The 22,810-nt window shown below is 40.3% G+C and overlaps 1 protein-coding gene across 3 annotated transcripts in view; it reads left to right on the top strand.

The window, feature by feature from the left end:
- The window catches only part of LOC109043697 (nephrin), a 407,037-nt gene that overhangs the window by 270,890 nt on the left and 113,337 nt on the right, over positions 1 to 22,810 (top strand). For all 3 annotated transcript variants that reach the window (XM_072296973.1, XM_072296974.1, XM_072296975.1), the window contains exon 4: positions 17,435 to 17,545. In XM_072296973.1, the coding sequence (XP_072153074.1) occupies positions 17,435 to 17,545 (111 nt within the window). The remainder of the gene's footprint in view (positions 1 to 17,434; positions 17,546 to 22,810) is intronic.

Here is a 22,810-nt window from a genome sequence, read left to right as displayed (position 1 = left end):
CAACGAAAATTAAAAGAAGGATCCATAGTGATCTGGCAACGCGAGACTCGAAGCGGGAATATGGGCCGGGCGCGAGGGGTGGTTGATCGAAGCAGCGGAGCATTTTTGACTGCTCGCGGATTATTAAAATGCACTTGTTATGGTTTTCGTGTTATTCCGTGGTGCAAACAGGCTTGAAAAACGGGAATTCAATAATACCCTGCCTTCTCAAATGCCGCTTTCGCAAATTATCAAGAATAGTGGTCATGTTATGGTAGAGAGCTTCTTTGTTTAAAGCTCGAAGATCAGTGAGAAATAATAAAATCCATCGAATTCCTGCGTTTCGAGATCACACTGATCGAAAGTTCATATTTTTAGGCCTTTGACAAATGCACATTGCGAGGTATGTTTTGTGCATAACTACCCGCATATGCTTGATGTTTTAGAACAAACTATTTGAAATTCTGTGTCGAGATATGGAACCTTCCATTCTTCAATTGAGTTTATGAAAAAAAGTTTCAACGCTAAATAATAGTTAATTGTAGAAACTCCCGTGGGATCTCATGTTATTGAGGTTATGGTGAAGCATAGAGAAAAAAAAGGAGGTGTTTGCATTTCGGGCATCTTGGAATTTTTCATAGAGTATCTATAGCTTTGATGACGTCATTGGGTACAGCGACGTTTTTATCCTGTCGATTTTCTTGGAAATGGTGTAATTTAAGGGAAAAAGTCATTCTATAAAAAGTGCTTGAAATTAAATAAAGAGTTGATTTAAGTAAAAAAATCGGACATTATGGTCCGTTTTTACAGCGTCAACATAACCCTCAACGAGCGTCTTGTTTACATTGATGACGTAGGTGGGTACAAATCCTCAAGATGCAAACACCTCCTTTTTTTTCTCTATGATGGTGAAGATAGCTATTGGGCAGTTCTACTCCCCGCCCGCCTATTGGACGACCGCGCCATGTGTAACGTTTTGTCGTATGCCCCTACCAATCCACAGTTTCTATATCAATGATTGATTCCAAAAAGTAGAGAAATCTTTTCAAAAATAGATTCTGCCAACACGGAGAAAAATACATTATTGATTTAACAATTAAATTGTGAAAAAATAAGTCCAACATGTTTCAAATGCACTTTTTACAATAGTGGAAAGCTGCCTGAACCAACGAAGGTGGTTAAATCAGCATTTTATTTTTGTAAAATCTACATTGAAACATGTCAGACACTTTTTTTAACTACAAAATTTTTAAATCAGCAATTTCATTTTTTCCGTGTTAGCAGAACCTATTTTTGGAAGTTTCGTCACTTTTTGGAATCAGTCACCGATATATAAAACTGTGGATTGGTGGTGGCCTACAAAAAAATGTAACACACTTGGAGCAGTCGTTCAATAGGCGGGCGGGGAGTGAAACTACCCAATTGCTATCTTCATCATAACCTCGCAATAACATGGGATCCCACGGGAGTTTTTACAATTAACTAATATTTAGCGTTGAAACTTTTTTTCATGAACTCAATTGAAGAATGGAAGATTCCATATCTTGACACAGAATTTCAAATAGTTTGTTCTAAAAAAATTGTTTTGAAAGTTTGTTTGAAATTTTTTTTTCCGTGAACCTCTATCGGGGCAAAGCCCCGTCGAATCCAAACGAAAATTCCCTCGGATAGCTCTCCTACCCCCGTTCTTTCGGTGAAAGGGTTGGGGTGTCGTTGGAGCGACCCCCTAGATTATTCCGTGGAACCAAGTTCCGCGGAAGATGAAAGGGCGAAGGGTGGAGGATAAAGGACGGGCTCCTCGCTCATTATTCGCGACTCGGGCGACATCTGCGTTTCCCGTGCCGACGCGACGCCGACGCCGGCCGACGCATCTGCCGAGTTTTTAATTAAACTCCGCCATTCGTGTTGCTCCTTGTTCCGAGAGCTAAAGATAAACTGCAAGAGGTAAAAATGTCGTCGAGTAATGTCCGCACTCGTCTTTTTCCCCGGGGCCTTTTCGGGACGATCAACTCACCAACCTCGTCGGATCGGAACGAGAGTCTCGTCCGATGGCCATCACGCTGGCATGAAACGATAGAAACGTATGCAAAATAGTTTCCGGTAAAGTATTACTGTAAGCTCCAGGGTTGCCACAGTCAAGAAATACCGGGAAAACTGGGTAACGCCAGGGAAAACCTTGAAATGTCAGGGAAAATGACGAAAATGTCAAGGAAAAAATTTTAATTCGCCTTTATTGTAATATTGCCTTTCCTGAAAAATCATGAAGGAAATAGCCTTATTCTGACCTAGAGCACTCTCTTGCAATGGGTGACAACACCCCTTAATCTGCCATTGGACTACATTTGGACGTGTCTATGATAAAGGAATTAAGTGAAAAGGAATTGAACTAAAAAGAACAATGCGCGTGAAATTTGTGTACTACAAGATATTTTTTCATATAATGTACTTGCACTCAGTTCCTTTTAGCATGAATATACGGCCTTCTTTTCTCTTCGGAGAAACGGAGAAACAATGCTTCGACAGCAGTTTGCGGGATGATGTGACGTCCGAGTCGCACAGTAAACAAGGAAATCAAGAGCGCCTTCAAATCCGTGCTCGCAACACGCATATCTACCGAGCTCGAAGAGTTGCATCAAGGCGCCGTTAGTAACGCGCGCTTTTACGATTATTTAAGGTGGTGTTTCATGAAAACCCTTCGATGAGTTTCTATACTTTATGTGTAAGGGCCACAGCGCAGTAGTCTGACTAATATTCCGAGGTATTGATTAACTGAACGATTTATTCTAAAAAATACGATGTGAAAATGAATTCAATCAAACGGAACTATGTGTAAAGGGGTTGTGTGCTATATTGTTGCCTTTGACTTTATTCATTTTCACATATTTTTTCGGTATAAATCGTTAACTTTGCAATTAGAAACCACTATTTTCGCCTCATTGCAGAGACAACGTATGAACCAATAGTTTTGCTGTAAAGATAGGTGTTTTATAGATGAGGCAAAAATGGTAGTTCTTCGTTGAAAAATCCAGTCCATTTTGAAAAAAGTACGTCAGGCATTATTACTGATTCCAGCACTCTGAAAACTGTAGATGAGGTTATCCTATGTTACGTCAACGGTCAGTTTCTTTGACAAACTAGAGATACAGAAATGATTTCAACATGTTTTAAAAACGGTGAAGTTTTTTATATTATGAAATTTGTCTTGACTTGTTTGCAAGTTTCGTCGATAAAAGAAGAGAGGAGGTTCTGAAAAAAGAGCTATGGTCCTTGGCTGTTTTCTCAATGGCCGATTTAACCCGAGGACGTTCATTTTGTTTTTTCCCCAAGAGCGGGAAGATAAAATCGGATGATTTTTATGCCAACTATAAACAATATTCCTCTATTTTGATTGGATATTGGTAATATCCAGGATTTTTGCTGTTCTGCGTAAGATGTTAATGAGCAAACATCAAAATTAGAATTTTAATCCATCTGGATGTCTATTAATTTGTACGTGAAGTTTTTGAACTCCGTCAAAAGTGGGTCTTTGGATACAATTTGCTTTATTGTGGGGTCAAAGACTGCATAATTGCGAGGAGCCTCCCAGAAATGATTCGGTGTCACCATAACGGACCTAAGTCCAAGAAACTCAAAAGCCCTGGCTCTCGTTGATAACGAAGGACGCTAGGGCTCACGAGTTTTCGGAGCTACGCCTTGCAGGAGACAGCGATTCGAATGACGGAGGCGGTTCCTTGGCCTCCGCGCTGAGCTCGAGCAAAATGCTCGTCAATTAACAGTTTCCACTACTCTGGAACCCGGCGAACTTCGACACACCCATAAATACAAAGTTTATATTTGCACGGTTCCAAGTAAAACGGAAACTTTTCACTTTGTGTCTCTTTCTCTGCGACGATAAACCTCGACATCGCCAGACTCCGGCGCGCCGCCCCATGAATTATCAGACTTTGTTTGCATGCCGGGGTCGCGCCGGGCACATCGCACATGCACGGCAAAAAGTTCAACAGGAGGGAAAGCAGGCCCTCGTCAGGGATGACACTCTCTATCGAAATTATACGGTTATCGGTGAACGTAATGATGCAGTGGATGGGAAAATAGCTTCAAATTTAGATTGACGAATACCTACTCGTACTATCAACTTTTGAAAAGCTCCGTTTACGGACGGACTTCGGTTTATTTGGCCCACCAAAGTTTGCCGTGCTGTAATAAAGGTGCATTCAGAAAAATGAAACGAATAATCAAATTTCTGAAATAATAAAGAAAATCATCCCAGCTCTGATTACATAAAAAGACATAATAGATAAAATATTATTAAAAGATTAAAAATAAAACATAAAAAAGATAAAAAGATACAAAGATAGAGAGATAAAAGATAAAAGATTTAATATTTAAAGATCGAGATCCTGAAAAATGACTTTAAAAAATGATAATTTCAGACTTATATACATTTGATATAATTTCTAACTTTTAAACTAAAATAAAATTTATACCCTATATATTTAATTTATATGTATAATTTATAACCTAATTGGATATTATCAGTCTCAAAAACGACAGGAAGTTACTATTTATAAAAAAAAAACCCTCGTTTTTTATACCAAAGCTCGTCTCAAGCCGTAATATTAATGATATACAGTCCATTTTTGAACCATTGTTTTGTTCCACGTGTCAAAAAGTTGTGTCGGGATAGTTAAATCTCATAGAGTAGCGGAAACAATAGGATCTTTTCAGAGGCCAAGTTTGAATGACGTCATTAACTGCGCTGCGGGTTGAAGGACCTGTTTCCGTCTTCTCCCCTCGACGATGGAGAGTGAATTACAAAATAAACACGACGGGCCGAGAACACATTTCACAAGATGGAGAAATAAAAATTATGATGACCAATAAAAAACTCGATAAAACCCGCCGAACAAGGCAAACAAAACTGTCTTTCTTGGGTCTACGGCCGCACACTGCAGATGCGATGTCCTGTACTGCCGTGCTAAGGAAAAACGCCGTATGAGCCTCCAGATGTTGCCAAGTTTCCTCTAATAAAAACCGAATTCACTGGGAAAATTGCGAATGTTATTTTCCGAACTTTTCAGACAATTTTGTACGCAATTTAGTCTAAAATATCTGAAAATTTCAAAGAAAAATATGCAGGAATGTTGTCACAAATACGTGTTTTATCAAGGGAAATTTGGCAACTCTCGAATGTTCATACGGCGTTCTTCCTTAGTAAGGCAGTGTACAGTTACGAGCTTTCAGAGGTAGTCTGAAGAGCAGGAAAAAGTTGGGGAAATTATTGCCTCTGAAACTGTCATTGACGAAAAGTCAGGAATCCGATGAACAGAAAACTCACCATTTTTCCTCGTGCTTGATGTGTCTCTTGAACTGTCACGGTCAATAGTCGAACTAAGAATCGGCAGTGATAGTTCGTCAAATATTGCAAATTTACCGTAGTTTTCAGAGACAGAGCTCTACATTGGTAAAAAAGCAAACGTGAGTGATAAAAACGAGTGAAACTAGGCTTCAGTTTCTAAAAAATACGGGCCGAGTTTTGATAATTATTTAGCTTCGGCTGATAATCCATGATTGAAAATATGTCTTTCAATATATCTTTCATGTATTTCTGAAACTTCATGAAAAATTTCACGACTTAATTTTTCATGAAATATTTCTACCACGAAGGGAATCGTTTGAATATTACATTGGCCGCACCGTGAATATGATTGTAAGTCCTGTAATCGTGAATATCATTAAGCATAGCTGCTGATGACTCTCAGTAAAAAGTACTCTGGAGTACGGAAAATGAGAAAAATCGGTCTCAAAGGCTTATCTATGTATTTATACTAAAAGGAACTAAGTGCATAGGGTTTGCGTGTAACATAGTTCCTTTTAGCCTAAATGCGTCCATATGTCCTTTGAAAACTGTCCAATAAGTTTTTTCTTTCCAATTCAGCATAAATACGCCCAATCGACTGTCAATTAAGTATAAAAAAATTCCATAAAGGAAAGAGCTTTACGAGCCATAGCCCAGCGTTGTAGAATTTTGACGAAACTTTTCAGGGGACGAGCGTTAGGACATAAAAGAGGACTTCCGTTCCGAAATAACCGTGTGTATCTAAAAGTACGTCATTTTCCAGATCGGCAAAAGCACGTAACTACATTTCACCGTCCCAAAATTTCCTATCGTCACTAATATTTCCACTAAAACAACTTTTGGGAATTTCTAAATAGGAATCTAACTGCTTTTTCTTCTGATTAAACGCAAAGTTTAACAAAATGTTTGACAGAAATTTCACAGGCATATCCTTTTAAAAAAATTGTGTTGATTGAGCCAATTTTGCAACCTGGGAGTGGAGCTACGTTCCTTCGTCCGAGGAAGGACGAATAATCATTAGTTTACGAGAATAAGAGGAGTTTTCAACATATAATGGGGCGGAGGGGGTTAATTGCGAGCAGGTCTTCTCGGAAGCGCTTTAAAAAGTTGCGGGAGATAATTATGTTGAAAAGGGTCGACGGTGGGCTTAATATGAGGAGCTTTCCGATGCTCCGCGGGAAATTGGACCACAAGAAGATATTGAAAGAAGATTAACGTCCCCTAGTTCGAGCATCATGTAAGTGCTTTCTCCGAGGCTTTCGCTACATTATCGTCCATAAATGTTTCACCGCCGGTAGCCATACGACATTACTTTTAGGGCCCTTATCAAATTTCATCTCTGCTCTATTCCTGATAATTGCGCTGATATTGACTGATTTGTGAGCTTCCGCGGGGAAGGGGCCTCGGTCCACGAAAACTCTAAATTCAGTTATTGATACCCGAGGATGGAGGAGTGCTTTGCGAATATTTTGAGACAAGAACCAATGAAAAAGTCTCGCCTAAGAGAAGTGATTGTGGTTAGAGTCCCTTTATACTGAGAGTCAAGACAACACCCCCTCATGGAGTCACAAACGGGAATAGAGATTGCAAATGTCCAAATGTGAGATTAGGATGTTTACCAGTTGACAATAGACGAACTACATCGAACAAATAACATTGTGGAAAGCTACCACTCTAAGTACGATGAGACGAAGACGCCTGAAAACAGTTAGTATATAATTACTCTCTCCATTAATTTGGGCATTCGCCTACTTTAGGACTTATTTGTCTGCTGGAAATTACTGATATTTGGCCTTTTTAGATTTTTGGGCATTCAGGGTTTAGACATTTTGACTTTTGTACATTTTTTTTTTTGGACATTTCGACCTATCACCCTCTACCGACGCACGGTGGATCAAGTCAATGGGAGAGGTCGGACATGATTTAAAAACTTTAAAAGCGTATATCTTCATTAGTTTGGAATTTTGATGTTTTAAAAGTAGTTCCATTGGTTTTCTCATAAAATTTTCTGTAAAAAGCACCCTTTAAAATTAAAATTGTGACGAGATAAACGTAACATTTTACAATTTTTGTGGTGATACACCTCAAACGGCAACATGCACTGCACAACAAGTGGAGAGAGAGAGAGGAAAGGCGGGCCCAGGAAATGGCGGGAGAGAAGGGGAGAGGGGCGGTAGCGCAGTGTGAGTAAACGCACGAACTGCAATTCGGCGATAAAACGGAGAAATATACATTTTTTTGCCTCGCGTACGGATTACCCATGTTACGCTCCACCCGCGCGCTGTCGAGATTCCGTCCCATCGTCATCGCGGTGCCAAAACCACCCAACTCCGAGTTCTCATGAGCTCTGGAGAACGCGGAGTTATACGGGCGATAGAGTGCATCGCGAAGTGGAGTGGGACCTCACGATCCCCAGCAACGCTGCGGCGCGGCGACGCACAATGGAACAAGTCAATTTGAGAAGTCGGACAAAATGAGGAAACTTTAAAAGCTTAATTCTCTGTTAATACCAAATGGGTCGCAGAATCGTGTTTCCATGCTTGATTCTTGTAGATCAGCTAAAAATAATAAGATCCGTACAAACAGCAACTTTCTACATTCAATTTTAACCGAGTTATCGCCCTTTGAAAAGTCAGGTTTTTGACGTCATCCACTGCAGTAGTGACACCCTTGGTTTCTTCCACCTTGCTTTCATCAGTCGGTGCGATGCATATTTGCTCTGGTTACTCAGCGTAAACCTCGGATGAAAGCAAGGCAGAAGAAAGCAGGGGTATCATTTCCACGGTGGATGACGTCAAAATCCCGACTTTTCAAAGCGGGCGATATCTCGGTTAATATTGAACGTAGAGAGTTGCTGTTTGGACACATCGGATTCTTTGTAGCTGATCTTCAAGAATCAAGCATTTAAAGACAATTCTTTAACCAGCGCAACTGACCCATTTCGAGGTTTTAAAAGTGGTCCCATTGGTTGTCTCGTGAAATGTCCTTCAAGAATTAAGCACGACTATAAATTTAAAATTTGACGAAATAAACATCACAATTGAGGCATTGGATGCGAAAAGGGCACTTCTCGGTTGCAGTGTTTCAGAGTCTCCTCTAACATTTCATTCATTGTAAGGATAGTGAATGCATCCATTTGACTAAAAATTTCACTGAATATCCCTTATGATTCTAAAATTTTCCATGGAAAGAATTCTCGCAAAATCATCCATCGAATTATTCTCCAAGGGATCAATTGGACTGAGTTAAGCAGAAAGGAACCAACCCACATTTTGGAACAAATTGAGTTATGAGTGGTTTTGAACTCAACCACTGCTCTACTATCTATCGCCAAGAATTCAAAGTTTTTGTTGGAGCAAATTTTGCAGAAACAGAACTTGAAGTTTATCTTTTACATTGAGTCTTATGCAGGAGCCAAACTTTAAACCTCTTTTTCTCGGTTCGATCCCGATGTGGCTTGGTTCCTTTCTGTTTAACTCCGTCCAATTAGCAACAGAGATTCTGAAACACTGCAATCGGGAAGTGCAATTTTCGCATCCAGTGCCTCAATTTGCAGTTTTAGGCAAAAAATCCACTGCGCGGCGGGGTGCGTCGTGGAAGATGGCGGGCGCAACCGCGGCCAATTTATAATGTATGAAACACACTCCAGCGTGAAAACTCCGCCGTTCTGCTAGAGCAATAATGGCTCATAAATAATAGTTTCATTGTAAATCTCCCGCCGAGGATTTCGACTCAAGTTCCCGGATCAAAAACCGACCGCAAGTATTTTTACCGCCCCCCTTCCCCCCCAGCAACCCCCCTCTCGACCCGCCCCGGCTGATCGTCCCCTGAGAAAGGAGCCCCGCTTAGTCTGAAACGTATGTGACCGCCGGAAACGGGCTTTATCGCCCGCGGAAAATTCTTCCGACTGCATTGTTGCCCGATGATGGTGGAAAAGTACTATTTTCCCCATTTAAATCAAAATTAATCATTCAGGGTGTCTACAGGTCCGGAATTTCCGGAAAGTCAGGAAATAATACTGATTTCTTAAGGGCGGCCCGAAAGTACTGAAAAAGTGCGGAAATTCTGCAAAAAGGTCCGGAATTTTTTTCATTTTTATCATTTTTGTCGCAATTTGAGCGAGAAATCGAAATTTTTCGATTTTCGTCAATTGGAGGTACTGAAAAAGTACTGAATTTTTCTGTTGAGGAGGTACTGAATTTCTTGGGAATGCACTAAAAAAGTACTGAAGAAGCACTGATTTCTGGTCAGTCCGTTTTCGTAGACACCTTGATCGCTTGATCATCCTCGTTTTATCAAACAACCTGGCAATCTTGCCTCCGCGCCAAAGAAGTCGTAGCAAGAGTCCAATTTTGCCAAGTATTGCCGTGTTTAGTAGTTTTCTTTCGAGAAAAACAGGATGAGACGTTTTTGAATAGTCAGGGAAATCCTGTGAAGTTCAGGAAACTTTGCCCGACCATGGAAGGTCAGAAAAATTTGTCATCAAACTTTGAAATGTCCTCTTCTAGTCAGAGCAATTTTGACGGTGAAGCAGAAACGCTTATTTTTTTTTGGGGGGGGGGGGGTGTTTCAATATCTCCGTTTCCATTTTTATTTAATCGAAAAAGAGCGAACCAACACTGTTGATTGAAATTTTCACAGTATATATTCTCCAAACAGAGAAGAAAAATCAGGGAAGCCCTCAAGAATTGACGTTGAGTTTTTTTTCTATTTGAAAATTAAGTACAATGGAATGTTGGCAACGCCTCAAACCGAGATACGCGTTCCTGCAGTTTCGCTGGTAAATTATTTTATTAAAGAAAGTATGGCAACGTTTAATTTTCAACGCAGTAGTTTTTTCTTTTCAGAATAGTCCAACTCTTCAGGTCACCAGAGAATAATACGTTTCGACAGCAGCCTGAAGAAGTATTAGTAAAGTCGCGCAATGCACAAAGAAAGCAAGAACGCCTTCAAATTTTTGCCCGCAACACGCACATCCATCGAGTTCGAATAGTTGTATCAAGGCGCCGTCAGTGAAATGCGACGCTGGGACCATCAAGAATCGGGTCTTGGATTTTTTGTGAATTTAATTTTACTATTTTTTCGGCAATGCCGCACGAGCACAAGTTCCTAGAGAAAAAAAATACGCAAGGGATGTTATGCATACCACTACGGCATTCCACGGAAGGACTGAAACAACCGCTAGTCTAAGCGTCCCCTCCTTTTTTTTTATCTTCTCCCTCCCCCCTCTCCCTTTTCTTTTCATGTCGCACGAGATTGTTTCAAAATTTATAAGGGAACACCCAGATGCCTTTGATATTTGTTCCAGGTATTTAAAGTTTATCCCTTTAAGACCTTTACCTTCCAAAGTCCAGAAAAAGTCCTGAAAAATATTCGAAAGACATCTCAAGCGGGAATTTTTTTCTTTTTGTGAACATTGTTCGTTCCTTTTTTCTCAAAATGTCACTTCAGCCGCATAAAAAAGGGTTCGCATTTAGCAAAACGGAGCCAGCTTGATTATATTGTACTCATAATCGTGCAATTTCTTCTTCGCTTTAAACAATATAACACACATTAAACATATATCTGTACAGTAGTAATACAATTTCCGCGATAGTTTCCCTTTAAAATTACAATTTTTGGGTAGAAAAACAGAAAAACTATCTTTTATTTTAAACGTCGTTTTAATGCCGTCTTGGATTTTGCGGCATGTTAAGTTGGGTTCACTGCTGAGTGTGATCTTTTGATGAGGTCTAATAAGGCCCAAACCGGTAAAGATCTCTCGGCGTGACTCCAACTTAATATTGCATTGCAAACTGCCTGAGCTGAACACTCTCCCCCCCTCAGTTTCATACTGGTGCGCATTAGAGTTCTAAAAATTTATTTTTGACTCTAATTTTAATTTTTGGTATTCTTGGCCTTGTTTCCCCGCGAAATGGTGTGGACCCAGCACCATTTCTCCACCTTGTTACATAAAAATATTAATATACCTTTTCATGATGTTTTAGAAGAAAACTACCTCTTAATTATTGTTTTGAATACTTTTTTACGTGGTCTCAAGACCTTCAAGAGGCCTGTGCTGCCGTGCGAAGGAAAAACACCGTATGTACATTCGAGAGTCACCGAATATCTCCGGATAAAACATGTATTTCTGAAGAAAGTCATGCATATTTTTCCATAAAATTTCCAGATATTTTAGATTCAATCGCGAAAAAAATTGTCTGAAAAATGTGAAAAAAATTCACAATTTTTGCGGTAAATTCGATTTTTATTGAAGGAAATATAGCAACGTCTAAAGGCATTCTTCCTTAGCACAGCAGGATGGTGGAACCAAGCAGAGAGCGGCACTGACGTAGCGATATTTTTCTCGTGAAATTACTGTAATCCGAAGGAGAAAAACCGTCTGAGAAGAGGGACGAGATAAAGCAGAGACAAGTATCATTATACGAATGTTTCGGGGGGAACCCTGAACTTGATCGCACGCAAGAAAAACATATTCTCCGTGCTGACACGAGGCAGAAAGTATACAAAATCCGGGTATTATTCAGCCCACCGCGCGGGATTTGATACATCCATTTCATCCACCATTGGATTGAATTAGGCTAAGCGAGGACACTAGCCAACTTTGATGGGGCAACGTTGCCACTTCACGGACTACAACGCGAGTCTACGTGACTTGAAGAAAACTTTGTATACAGTGTGATTCAGGGTTAAACGGCCGGACTGCAGGAGCGTGTTCTATAGGTCAAAATAAGACTTTTTTGTCGTATAAGGTTTTTTTTTTCCAAAAGTGCCCTCAGTCGGAGCTACGGCCCCTCAAAATTTCGGAAAGTAAATCGCGGTTTTTCCTGAATTTTGACAAAGGTTTGAATCTAATTTCATGAAAATTTTTACTCTCCTGTGCTTAAATTTTATGCCCTGAATTCATGAATGATCTAAAAACAATCGAAATCTCAATTTAAAAAGGGGGTTTGGGATTATTTCGGCTTCTGCAGTCCAGCCGTTTAACCTTGGATCACCCTGTATAGGTATGAGCAGGCAATAGCTGATGTGGCTAGGTTTCCTTCTGCGAGAGGCAGTCCAATTAGAAGATCATTGAATAATCCATGCGTTTAATATGAGTTAAAAGGTTAAATTTAGCTTATATATCTGAAAGGTAATAATACCTACCTGTATATTTTATCATATCATAATAATCTTTTTATCGGGCACTGTAAAAATTTCAAATGTCATAAAATTAATTTTCTTGTCTCGCTACGCAAATGAAAGATTTGCAAAACTTCTTATTAGAATTAGTGTTTTTGTACATTCATCTTACAAAGTAAGTCCATTCGTTTGTATTGCGACGAAGAAGGAACGTCTTTATCGTAGCATTCAAAAATATTCGATGGGCAGTAACTTGTAGTTCATTTTACAATGAACTTTTCTGCTATGTTACCGAACACAGCAGTGACGATCAAGTATCTCTCTTTTCTTTACAACATAATAAATATTCTAATTTAACTTAACTGAATGATTCTGATGCTGAAGTATGGCCATCATCTCGTTTGCTAAAAACGAGGGATGTAAGAGAGCAGTATGTGCGCAAAAATTGACGTCATTTCCTGTGAATCAGTCGTAAGTCCACGTTGTCCCACAAGACAACAGTTCCTCGTGTTTTTTGTACTGATAGCACCTCTTTTGACAACTTCTGACCAGCGTCCATACAATTTGAGTGATTTTTTGTTAAAAACCCAATCAAGCATGCATGCAGAAGAGAACATATGCATGTCACTGTCTTGCCAAACAAAGAACAAGTGAGTCTCTTTTTCATTTGTAGATAAAGGTAAAATTCGTAGATGATTTCAATCACTCGAACAATTTTCAAGGGTTTTTTGGGTTAATATTCACAGTTTCCCGAAACCTATGAAGGACTTATTCAATAACATTTTCATCTCGTACACCAGGATATATTTTCTCAAAACATTTCCTCATTTTCCAAAAATTTCTGTTTACTTACTCTTAATTGAGAGGTGCTCCTAAGTTGAAGATTTTTAGAAATTTTTATTTATATTCATATCCAACTGAGAACGGCTGAATTTCCAGCCAAAACGAGATGCGAGCACTGGAAAAAAAAATACATTGGATCTAGAGTCCAGACTCTTGAAAACAGTGACAAGAAGAAAGACTCTTGACTCAATCAGATTTAAGCTTAAATCAAAAGGAAATTCGCTCAAATTAAGAGGCATGGTTCTTGATTTAAGCTTAAATCTGATATTGAATCAAGAGTATTTTTTCTTGTCGATGTTTTTAAGAGTCTGGACTCTAGAAACAATGTGTTTTTTTTTCCAGTGAGGTTTAGGACTTTCACCGTCGATATCTCGTTTTCTCAAAACTTAATTTTTGGTGTTATTGTTCTCGGCGATACAAATAAGTGAGTCACTGGCGTGGGTGCTTTGCGATCTATCGATTGACCTGCCATTTAAACCTATGGAAAAGGATCGATAAAGAGGGTGTTCGCAACGATCACTTTAATAATCGGTCTTTTACCACAGCTTCAAATGGGGAAATATCGATAATAATCGATCATTAACACCTCGCTACTGGCTCGAGTGAGTGGCTCAGTGATTTTACCGAACGTCGCAACTTGTTTGCCAAACAAATTGCTCAACTGTCAACAACTCCGGCGAAACGGAGCCGCGTTACTTTTGAGATCTCTCCGAGCATTCGATGTTTTCATATATTTGTATTGATGCTCAATGCGGAACCTTATATCGTTAGCCGTGATACTGGAAGAATGCACAAGGGACGGACGGGGAAGCAACAAGACCAATGGAGAAAAGTCTCGCCGCAATTTAGCCGGCAACAGCGATGATCACTCACCGCTACGCCCTTCCTGTATAAAGAGGATCACGTCTGGGTTTCTATTCCAATTTTCCTCCAATTCAAAGCGTAGTTTCCGGAGCCCAAGTCGCTGCCGGGGTCTCAAAAGAAACATTTAGAGGGGGGCGCGGGGGGTGGGATGAGCCGAGGTTGCCAGACTGTGCCTCGCAATTCCCACGTTTAACATTGCGTTTTACGGGGTGCTTCATGGAAGGAAGAGAGATCGCAACACTCAATCGTGTGTATGACCGAGAACAGTAACGCCAAGAAATGAAGTTTTGAGAAAACGAGATATCGACGGCGAGACTTCCAAACCACGTCTCATTTTATGTGTACACTTGCAGGTATATTGAATTTTTTTTTACTTTTAATGTACAATTTTGGGTTAATTTGCTTATAGTTGGCTGTAGGCCCCTCAATTGGAGTTTCAGCCATAGAACCTTCAGAAAAAGAAGAGGAAAATTTGAGGTTAGCCGGCCAGGTTGGCCTAGTGGTCAGCGCGTCTGACTCTAGGCCAATAGGTCCCGGGTTCGAATCCCGGTGGTGGCGACAAATTTTCATGGAACTGACGAGTGGATCTGCAGATACAGATTCCACTCGGCCTTAATCCCTGAAAATTTGAAAGCCTGGAGCATGGATGTGCCTAAATCCCATGATGTCTAAGGACAATAAATACTGTCTATCGATGGCTGTAGGTTCCAACGGAATATAAGCCACTAAACCAGCAAAAAAAAAAAAAAAAAAAAAAAAAATTTGAGGTTAGGACCTGCAATTATAGACGTGAGAATTGTGAGCAAAATGAGTTTTCTCAAAGGTCTCATTGGGAATTTTATAGTCTGCATCTTTTTTTTTTCTTTTTTTACACAATGAGGGTGTTATTATGGAATCAGCACAAGCCTAATTTGGATTTAAAATGGTGAAAATAAAGTAACGGCCCAAATCCATTTTCCTCCCGGTAAATTCACAGGTTCGCAGTGATTTTGACCACATCTTGCAAGGAATAAGAACGCCGTATGAGCTTTCAGATGTTGCTAAATCTCATTAAAAAAATCACAAATTTTCAGGGAAATTTGTAAATATTTTTTTTTTTATTTTCAGGGAATTCCGTTCGTAGTTTGATCTGAAGTGTCCGCAAGTGTCAAGGAGAAACATACGTATCTTTCTTAAAAAATATACATTTTCTACGAGGGAATTCGGCAATTTTTGAATGTTCTTACGGCGTTTTTCCTCAGCACGGCAGTAATCACCTGAAACCTGAATCACTCCGTGAAAAACACGGATTCCGGTACAAGCCGGCAATGATCGGATGAGCCGCGTCTTGACGGAGTTCATCAGGAATCATCTTCCCTAATCCGGGGCACGGTGCGTCGGGGGACGGGGGGGACGAGGGGGGGGGGAGCCTAAAATTGTTATTGCGGGGATGATTTATGCGCGGGGCAACATTTATTATTCTTTATTGTTCTTTTGTGTCGGCGGTGAATGTAGATGTGGATGCTGAGGTGGAGCCGCATCGGCCCGGCCGGTGAGAATTCGGAGCGTAAATTTAATTAAAATGATCCGCGGTTCTTGGTCGTTCCTTCCGAGCGGGACGAGGAGCGGTTAATGAAGGCAGGAAATTTGCACCCCACTCCGGAGCGCCCCCCCCCCTCGGTCACCCCTCGCGCGGGGTTATTGCGGGTCCGCCGGGGAAAGAGTTGCGTTTCCGTCTTGCCGCGTTTTCGGCAGGAGCGTCGTTGTCGAGGGGTCACGGGGTACCGGAAATCTCGGCGGGTTTTCAACGTCGTACAGTGGATCGAGTCAATGGAGAATTTTTTTTTTTTTTGACAGAATTTTATTTAAATATAATGTAACTACTACAAGTATTTTCTTGTATCTATCTACATGGCTTAAATTAAAAATAGACTAATTGAATTAATTTTACAGGCTAACATTAGATAATACTATGATAAAGGAGAATTTGCACACAAACATTTTATTGCTTCATCTGATGGTACCTATTGAGCTGGAGTTCGCAGTATTTTTCATAATTTTTTCCCGACATGAGAAATTGGAGAAAAATTGATTTTAAAGTGAGAAAATTTGCTGCCTTGTGACCTCATCTGGTGGCATTTCCCATTTAGACACATGTACTTTAGCAGATTAGGTTATTTGTCATATTTTCTACAGTAATTGTCCAAATTAGGAACCAAGGATATCCTTGTGCTCAGTTTTCCTAGCAGTATCATTTTAAGGATGAAATTCACAAAATTTAAGAGACCTGCAAATGCTCTATTAGAAGAAGTCGGACGTAATATTTTAAGCTAAATTTTCAAATTTTGAGTTTATTTCGTCACATATTGAATTTAAAGCGGTTCTTTAAAAGAAAATTACACAAAAAAACCAATAGAGCCACTCTTTAAGTTATTAGTCTCATATTTTCGAAAATATAAGCTTTCAAAGTTTCCAGGTTTTGTCCAATTTTTCCTATTTTCTCGCTGTAGTGTGCGACGTCTGGGAAAAAAGAACATATTTAGGGAGTTTTTACCGTATGCCTAGAGACAATTTGGAGAACTCTCGCCAAATTTTGGGAATATTTGCAGTGGCTCAAGGAACTTTGGAAGCATTATTTTTCTGGGACAGAAAAAATTTTGGTAAATTTTTCTTGATTAGGATACATATGGGGAATTCTGTCATAATAAGGGATAATTTAAAGATCTTTTGCCTTGACTGCGGGGAAACTGAGAATTTGTTTTCTCCCCCTAGCAATCTTACCATTCACAGTCAGGTATTATCGTTATAATGCTAGAAAATTCGATGAAATTCATTTCAGAGTGTCGCTACAAGTTATTTCTTCATTTCTTCAAAATCAAGAGCAGAGTTGTCTCTCTTGACATAATATAATACATTGATACGAAGTATTCACGCAAAGCTCAACATATCTATGGCCGGGAGTAAGAATCACAGATTTTTGTCTCTTTCTTTTTTCTTTGTTCCAATAATCGGATGGTTTTTTTGCGCAGTTGGAGTTTTTGACATGCTATTAATAGTTTAATATTAAAAACAATTGCAGACAGGGACTTTCTGTTTGCCCTCAGTGTTTCAAGGCAGCTTAAAAAGTGAGCCGGAAATACGAATTGCGCAACTTCTACACAAATTTGTCAAATAATCTCCGAATTTCCATGCTATCCAAATGATAGTACATTTCCTCTAACCTAAATATTCCAGATCCTCCGTCGTTTTAAGTTTCTAATCATCTTTCTTTCATTTATGTTTCAGTGCCACCGCAAAAACTCATAATCACTGACGATGTTGGATTAGAACGAACTACCGTAGTTGGGCCTTACAACGAACACTCCTCGCTCAGACTGAAATGCAAAGCAATCGGAGGTAAGTTTGTTCAAAGTTTATGAATGATGGAGAGAATGGGGAGGCGTAAACCGTGATCTTATGCCGTCAAATTCCAACTCTACACAGTTCCAGAAAAAAACTTTCAGTTGAAGAGGTTTCCAGAAAACCCCTACAATAAAACTTGGATGAGTTCGTTTTTCTCATCTTTTTTAGCTAGAAAAGCAGTAGGGTTCTGCCGCCTGTCCTAGTAGCGGCCGCTCGGGAAGCAAGCCTGCCGCGATAGCGAAGTGAATTTCTGTATGATCTATGATCAGCACATGCTTCATGTGTCTTGGGGCTCATCTCAGCATGCACTTTCTGCTCTCTTCGCTATCACGGCATAAACTTACCTCCATTATCCTTAACCCTTTTCCAGAAAAGATCAGGAATAGCAGGAACCTGAGTCTTACTACCCACTACCAGCCAACAAACTGACCTTTGGAAACTCTAGTTCAGTCTAATTTCTTGGAAATGCTTGCGACTTTATTAAAACCGAATCGCTTATCACTCCGATAGACATTTAAAGTTACCCACGCGAATTTCGAAGAATGAAACGAGGTGAATGTCATGTTTTACACTTGTCGAAGATATTCCTAGCGAAGAAGATCGCAACGGCTAGACGCTATAAATGCCGTCTTCATGTCATACGGAGTACGGACTGAATAGTGAATGTAACGTCATACGAAGACCGGTCATGCGTGTTGCGTGTTAGGTAATGAAGGCGCGCGGCTTTACTGCGACTCGGAAATCGAAATTTCCTTCATGTTTTAAATTCTTAAATGTTCTTTTACCCTTAGGCAGCACTGAACTGATAGCGGGGATCTCGATTCCAGTATTTTCAAAATTTTCGCTGTCATTGTATTCAAATTACGATATAAAAAACCCTTTAGGATGTACTTGTGATTTTCTCCCTCATTTGAGCATGGCAAAACTTTTGCATTCTCTTGGCGGATTTCGATCTTACAAGAAAAGGCAGTTGCACGAAAGGCGCGAAAAGAAACATCCTGCACAAGCGATTGTATCGAACGGATTAATTTCGGTTTTGTCGGCAGTGTGCTGCTTATCGCCCTTTCCAAAGGCTCAAATTAAATTGTGAAGTATAAATAAATAAAAAAAAAGCGTTCATTCTTGAGTGAGAATTTATGTCTTCCTCGATACTCGTCTGAAGAAATATGAGATTTATAGGAGCTGAGGGGACTGAAAATAAGTGATGATTTGTTTCCGTTCCTCACAAAGAGAAAACAGAGAAAGTAGGTCATAAATCAAGTATCTGTATTTCAGGGGCGCAGATTACAGATACTTGATGGATAAATAAAACACTTGAGCATGCTGACTCAAGAGGTTAAAAAATCCCCCGGGAACAAGCTGAGTTACGTATCGTATATCGTTGGAGGAAAACACATCCAAACCGAAGTTTCACTCTACTGTTTTATCCTTTTTAAGGAAAAGCAAATTAACTCTATTTGCACGCATTTTGAGGCTTTCATCATGAAAATTTTAGAAAATACTCACTAAATGAACACGTAGTTTTCATGTTGGACTCTACATCAAGAGAGAAAATCATCCTCGACAAAGATTTTTCGTTACACCCAGAATTTCGGAGGGGGGGGGGGGGCAGATGATAAAATTTCAATTCCAAGGAGCCCTCCCTGGACCCCCCCTTCCCCCTTTTATGGTCAACATCGGGACCTTTACAGTCAAAAAACTATATTTAAATAAATTTTTCAATTAGTAATAACAACTTTGGCAGGCATTTTGTTGACCAGGTAGGAATGTAAATGTAGATAAGATGGTTTGAGGATTAATCACAGAGCTCAGTACATCTTTTATATAATTGGTTGTCGCCAAACCGATCTCTGTTCGCACATTTTACAAATTAAGATTCTTTTTAACTGCCTTGACAAATTCAAACTTCTCTAGAACTGATAACAATTTGCTATGCTTTTTCTTCTCTCTTTTATTTTCAATATTCTGTCTTTCCTCTCCCTTCTTTTTTTTATAAATTTCTTAGTTTTCCTCTTCTGGTGCTTTCGTTTTTCCTCCCTCCTTCTCTAATGTTTCCTTCCCTTTGTCTTCTTATTCCATATTTGGACGCTTGTCTGCCAAACGGAACCAGACACAGATGGGAAAGATAAGTCGTTCTCGTTAGTCGAGGGCCGTAAGAATGAATGGGAATTATAAAGCGCCAGTGACGTCAGCGGCAACGAAGCCCCGTCTCCGTCGTCGCTTTTGGTCGGCATTAACTCATGAGCCCTGTCCACAACGCTATTTTCCCATGCCCATGTCTCATGACTGCCGCATTCAGTTGGCACATAGTTCCGTTTGATAGAATGTAAAATCCCGCTTTTCCATTTCCCCAAAGGGAATCACGCCCACTTTAACATTGCTTCTTATGCAGCTTTCTAGAGCACACCCCATCTTCCCCATTCGTTCACAGTTCCATCTGGCAGTATTTCGTCCAATTGGTTTGTTGCCAAACCTATTTTTTTACACATTCAACAAATTACGATTATTGTTTTCACTGCCACCGTGACAATTCCAAACTTTACTAGAACTGATAACAATTGAGGGGCTTGGAGGAAAAGACGCATAAGTGTAATTTTTGCTATTTCGAGAAATACGTGTTTGAAGTTTCGAAATTACATGGATCCTTATGGCGGAAAGAAAGTTCAAATTAACTTTTCAATGCTCAAAGATTGGAATTTGGAAGCGAACTTTTCATAGGATGTGCATTTAGACTTGTTTTACTTGAAATCGTTGATAAATCATTTTTTTCAAAAACTGCACTTATGCGTCTTGTCCTCCAAAAGCCCCTCAATTTTCTATGCTTTTTCTCTTCTCTTTTATTTCCAATTTTCTGTCTTTCCTATCCTTTCTTTCTTTCTTTGTAAATTACTTAATTTTTCTCATTATCGTGCACTGGATAAAAAACACATTGGATCTAGTGTCCAGACTCTTGAAAACATCGATAAGAAAAAATACTCTTGATTCAATCAGATTTTTGCTTAGATCAAGAACTAAGCATCTTAATTTGAGCGGATTTCCTTTTGATTTAAGCAAAAATCTGATCGAATCGAGAGTATTTTTTCTTGTCAATGTTTTCAAGAGTCTGGACTCTAGATCCAATGTGTTTTTTTTTTTTTTTTTCAGTGTGTGTTTGTTCTTTCTCCTTTGTTTTTTGCTTTTTCCTCCCCTTTATCTTCTCACTCCATATTTTTCCCTCTGCTACATTTTCCTTTTCTTCATTCTCGTATATCCTATCGCCAGCGAGGCGGCAACCCTTGACGCGAGGAGGCAGCTAGACACGCCGAAAGTGACGAGATGATCTCTCCGTCCCCGGCGCGGTTCCCGGCCCCTTCGCGGGGGCGGCCCGCAACCCGGAGGGCAGGGGCGAGATGAGATTGGCCCCGCTCCAGCCCCCCGGGGGAGGGGGGGGGGCGCTCCTCGAAGCGGAGTCACGACTTCCTGGTGTCAGTCCAAAACCCGAGCCCCGACTCCGGCGCCCGCTGAGCCGCGGGTTCCGCAAGGGCGCGCGCCGGGCGGGGCTCAGAGGGGTCGCCCTCGACGCGGCCATCGTGTCGCCGATTTATAAGCTCCCGGGGATTATCATATTTTATACATTTCCCCCGCCCGGGAGGGGTTTCTTATTTTTATTCACAAAAATTGAATTAAAGAAACAGGACCGGGGCCGGGGCGCAGTGGGTGCAGTGAAAGTTTTATGGATTGCAGACTTCCGGGCCGGACCCGCATCGCAATTGACCGTCGCGTCTCTCGCGCTCCCGTCGCGACGCCCGCCAATAAAACCCGTCTCAGCGTCGACCCAGACGTTGCCTCGTCCCGCCGCCCGGCGCTGCCGAGGAGAAACGCCGTATGAGGGTTTGCACGTTGCCGGATTTCCTCTGTAAAATGGGAGGTTGTCGCATTCGATTGACAATATCGATCAAAAAATCAAGACGTCAATCGTTAGACAGTAAGTTAATAACCGACATCGCTTCGGTTTACAATTTTGTCGATCGATTCGGGGGTTTGTTGATACATTTACGGATTTGTCGATCGATTTACGGGTTTGTCGATCGTTTCCAGAGGCGGATTCAGCAATTTGGCAACACCGGATTCCCTCCATTTAAACCTATGCTAAATAATCGATTCTTGTCGGAGCACCTGACCCCTCCAAGAATCGATACATTTCCATAAGTTTAAATGGAGAAAAGACAATGTTGCCAATTTGCTGGATCCGCCAATGATCGTTTCACGGGTTTGTCGATCGTTTCACAGGTTTGTTGATTGGTTCACATGATTTTCGATCGATTCGGTGTCGATCGACTCGACATTGCTTCGACTGACGAAATTTGATCGATTTACGGGTCTGTAGATAGATTTGTGGATTTGACGATCGATTCACGGGTTTTTCGGTGGATTCGCGAGTTTGGCAATCAATTTACGGGTTTTGCTGATCGATTCATGGTTGTCAATCGAATCGGTATGTCGATCGGCTCAAGTTTATTTTTCGATCGTTTCGTGTCAATCGAGTCGACTTAGAGTCTATTGATTAATTTGCCGATCGATAGAATATCGATCGATTTGCTGTTAGTAGGCTCATGATCATGTTTTTGTTTTTCGATCGATTCGTACCAACCTAACCTATTTACTCCTGTAAAATGTAAGAAAATTACCCACGGTAAAATAAGGGACAATATATTTTACAGATACTGCACTGCTATCTTCAACGCAGTGTAAAAGTCATGTTTTGTAGTCGAGGCCCAGAAATTGCCAAATGTTGACCGATGGATTATAGTTCTGCGTGAGCAGTTTAGTAGAACTAACCTCATATGCGTGAACTCGCCCAGCAATGTGGTTGCCGCCATATTCATCAATCTCCAAACTTTACTTTTGGGAGTAAAATAATCGATTTAAGGTTTCTTTAGAGCATATCATGAATCTCTATTTTTTCATCATAAAATAACGAGTCTAAGGCCAATTTGACCCATAGCAGTAATCGAAGTGGTAAAAAATCGGATTGTGTTTTCCACGTAAACCTCTTTTCCTAATTTAGAAAATAAGTCGTCAGCACTCACAACTTAGCATATCGGCACAGGTCACAGAGGAAGAAGTGAATTTCAAGAGTTCACATGTGTATGAACTAGAACAATTTTAGAACGCGTGATGCGGATGACGCAATTTTTGGGCTGCAGAGTAGGTCTCAGACATTTTTATGTATTCAAAAATTTACGACCAGTCCATCTATTCAGTCTGGTTTAACTTTTG

The sequence above is a fragment of the Bemisia tabaci genome, chromosome 2 (genome assembly GCF_918797505.1).
Source record: "Bemisia tabaci chromosome 2, PGI_BMITA_v3".
In the NCBI taxonomy this organism is placed as follows: domain Eukaryota; kingdom Metazoa; phylum Arthropoda; class Insecta; order Hemiptera; family Aleyrodidae; genus Bemisia; species Bemisia tabaci.
The sequence above is the reverse complement of the archived record's forward strand: the minus strand, read 5'-3'. Positions and strand labels throughout refer to the sequence as shown.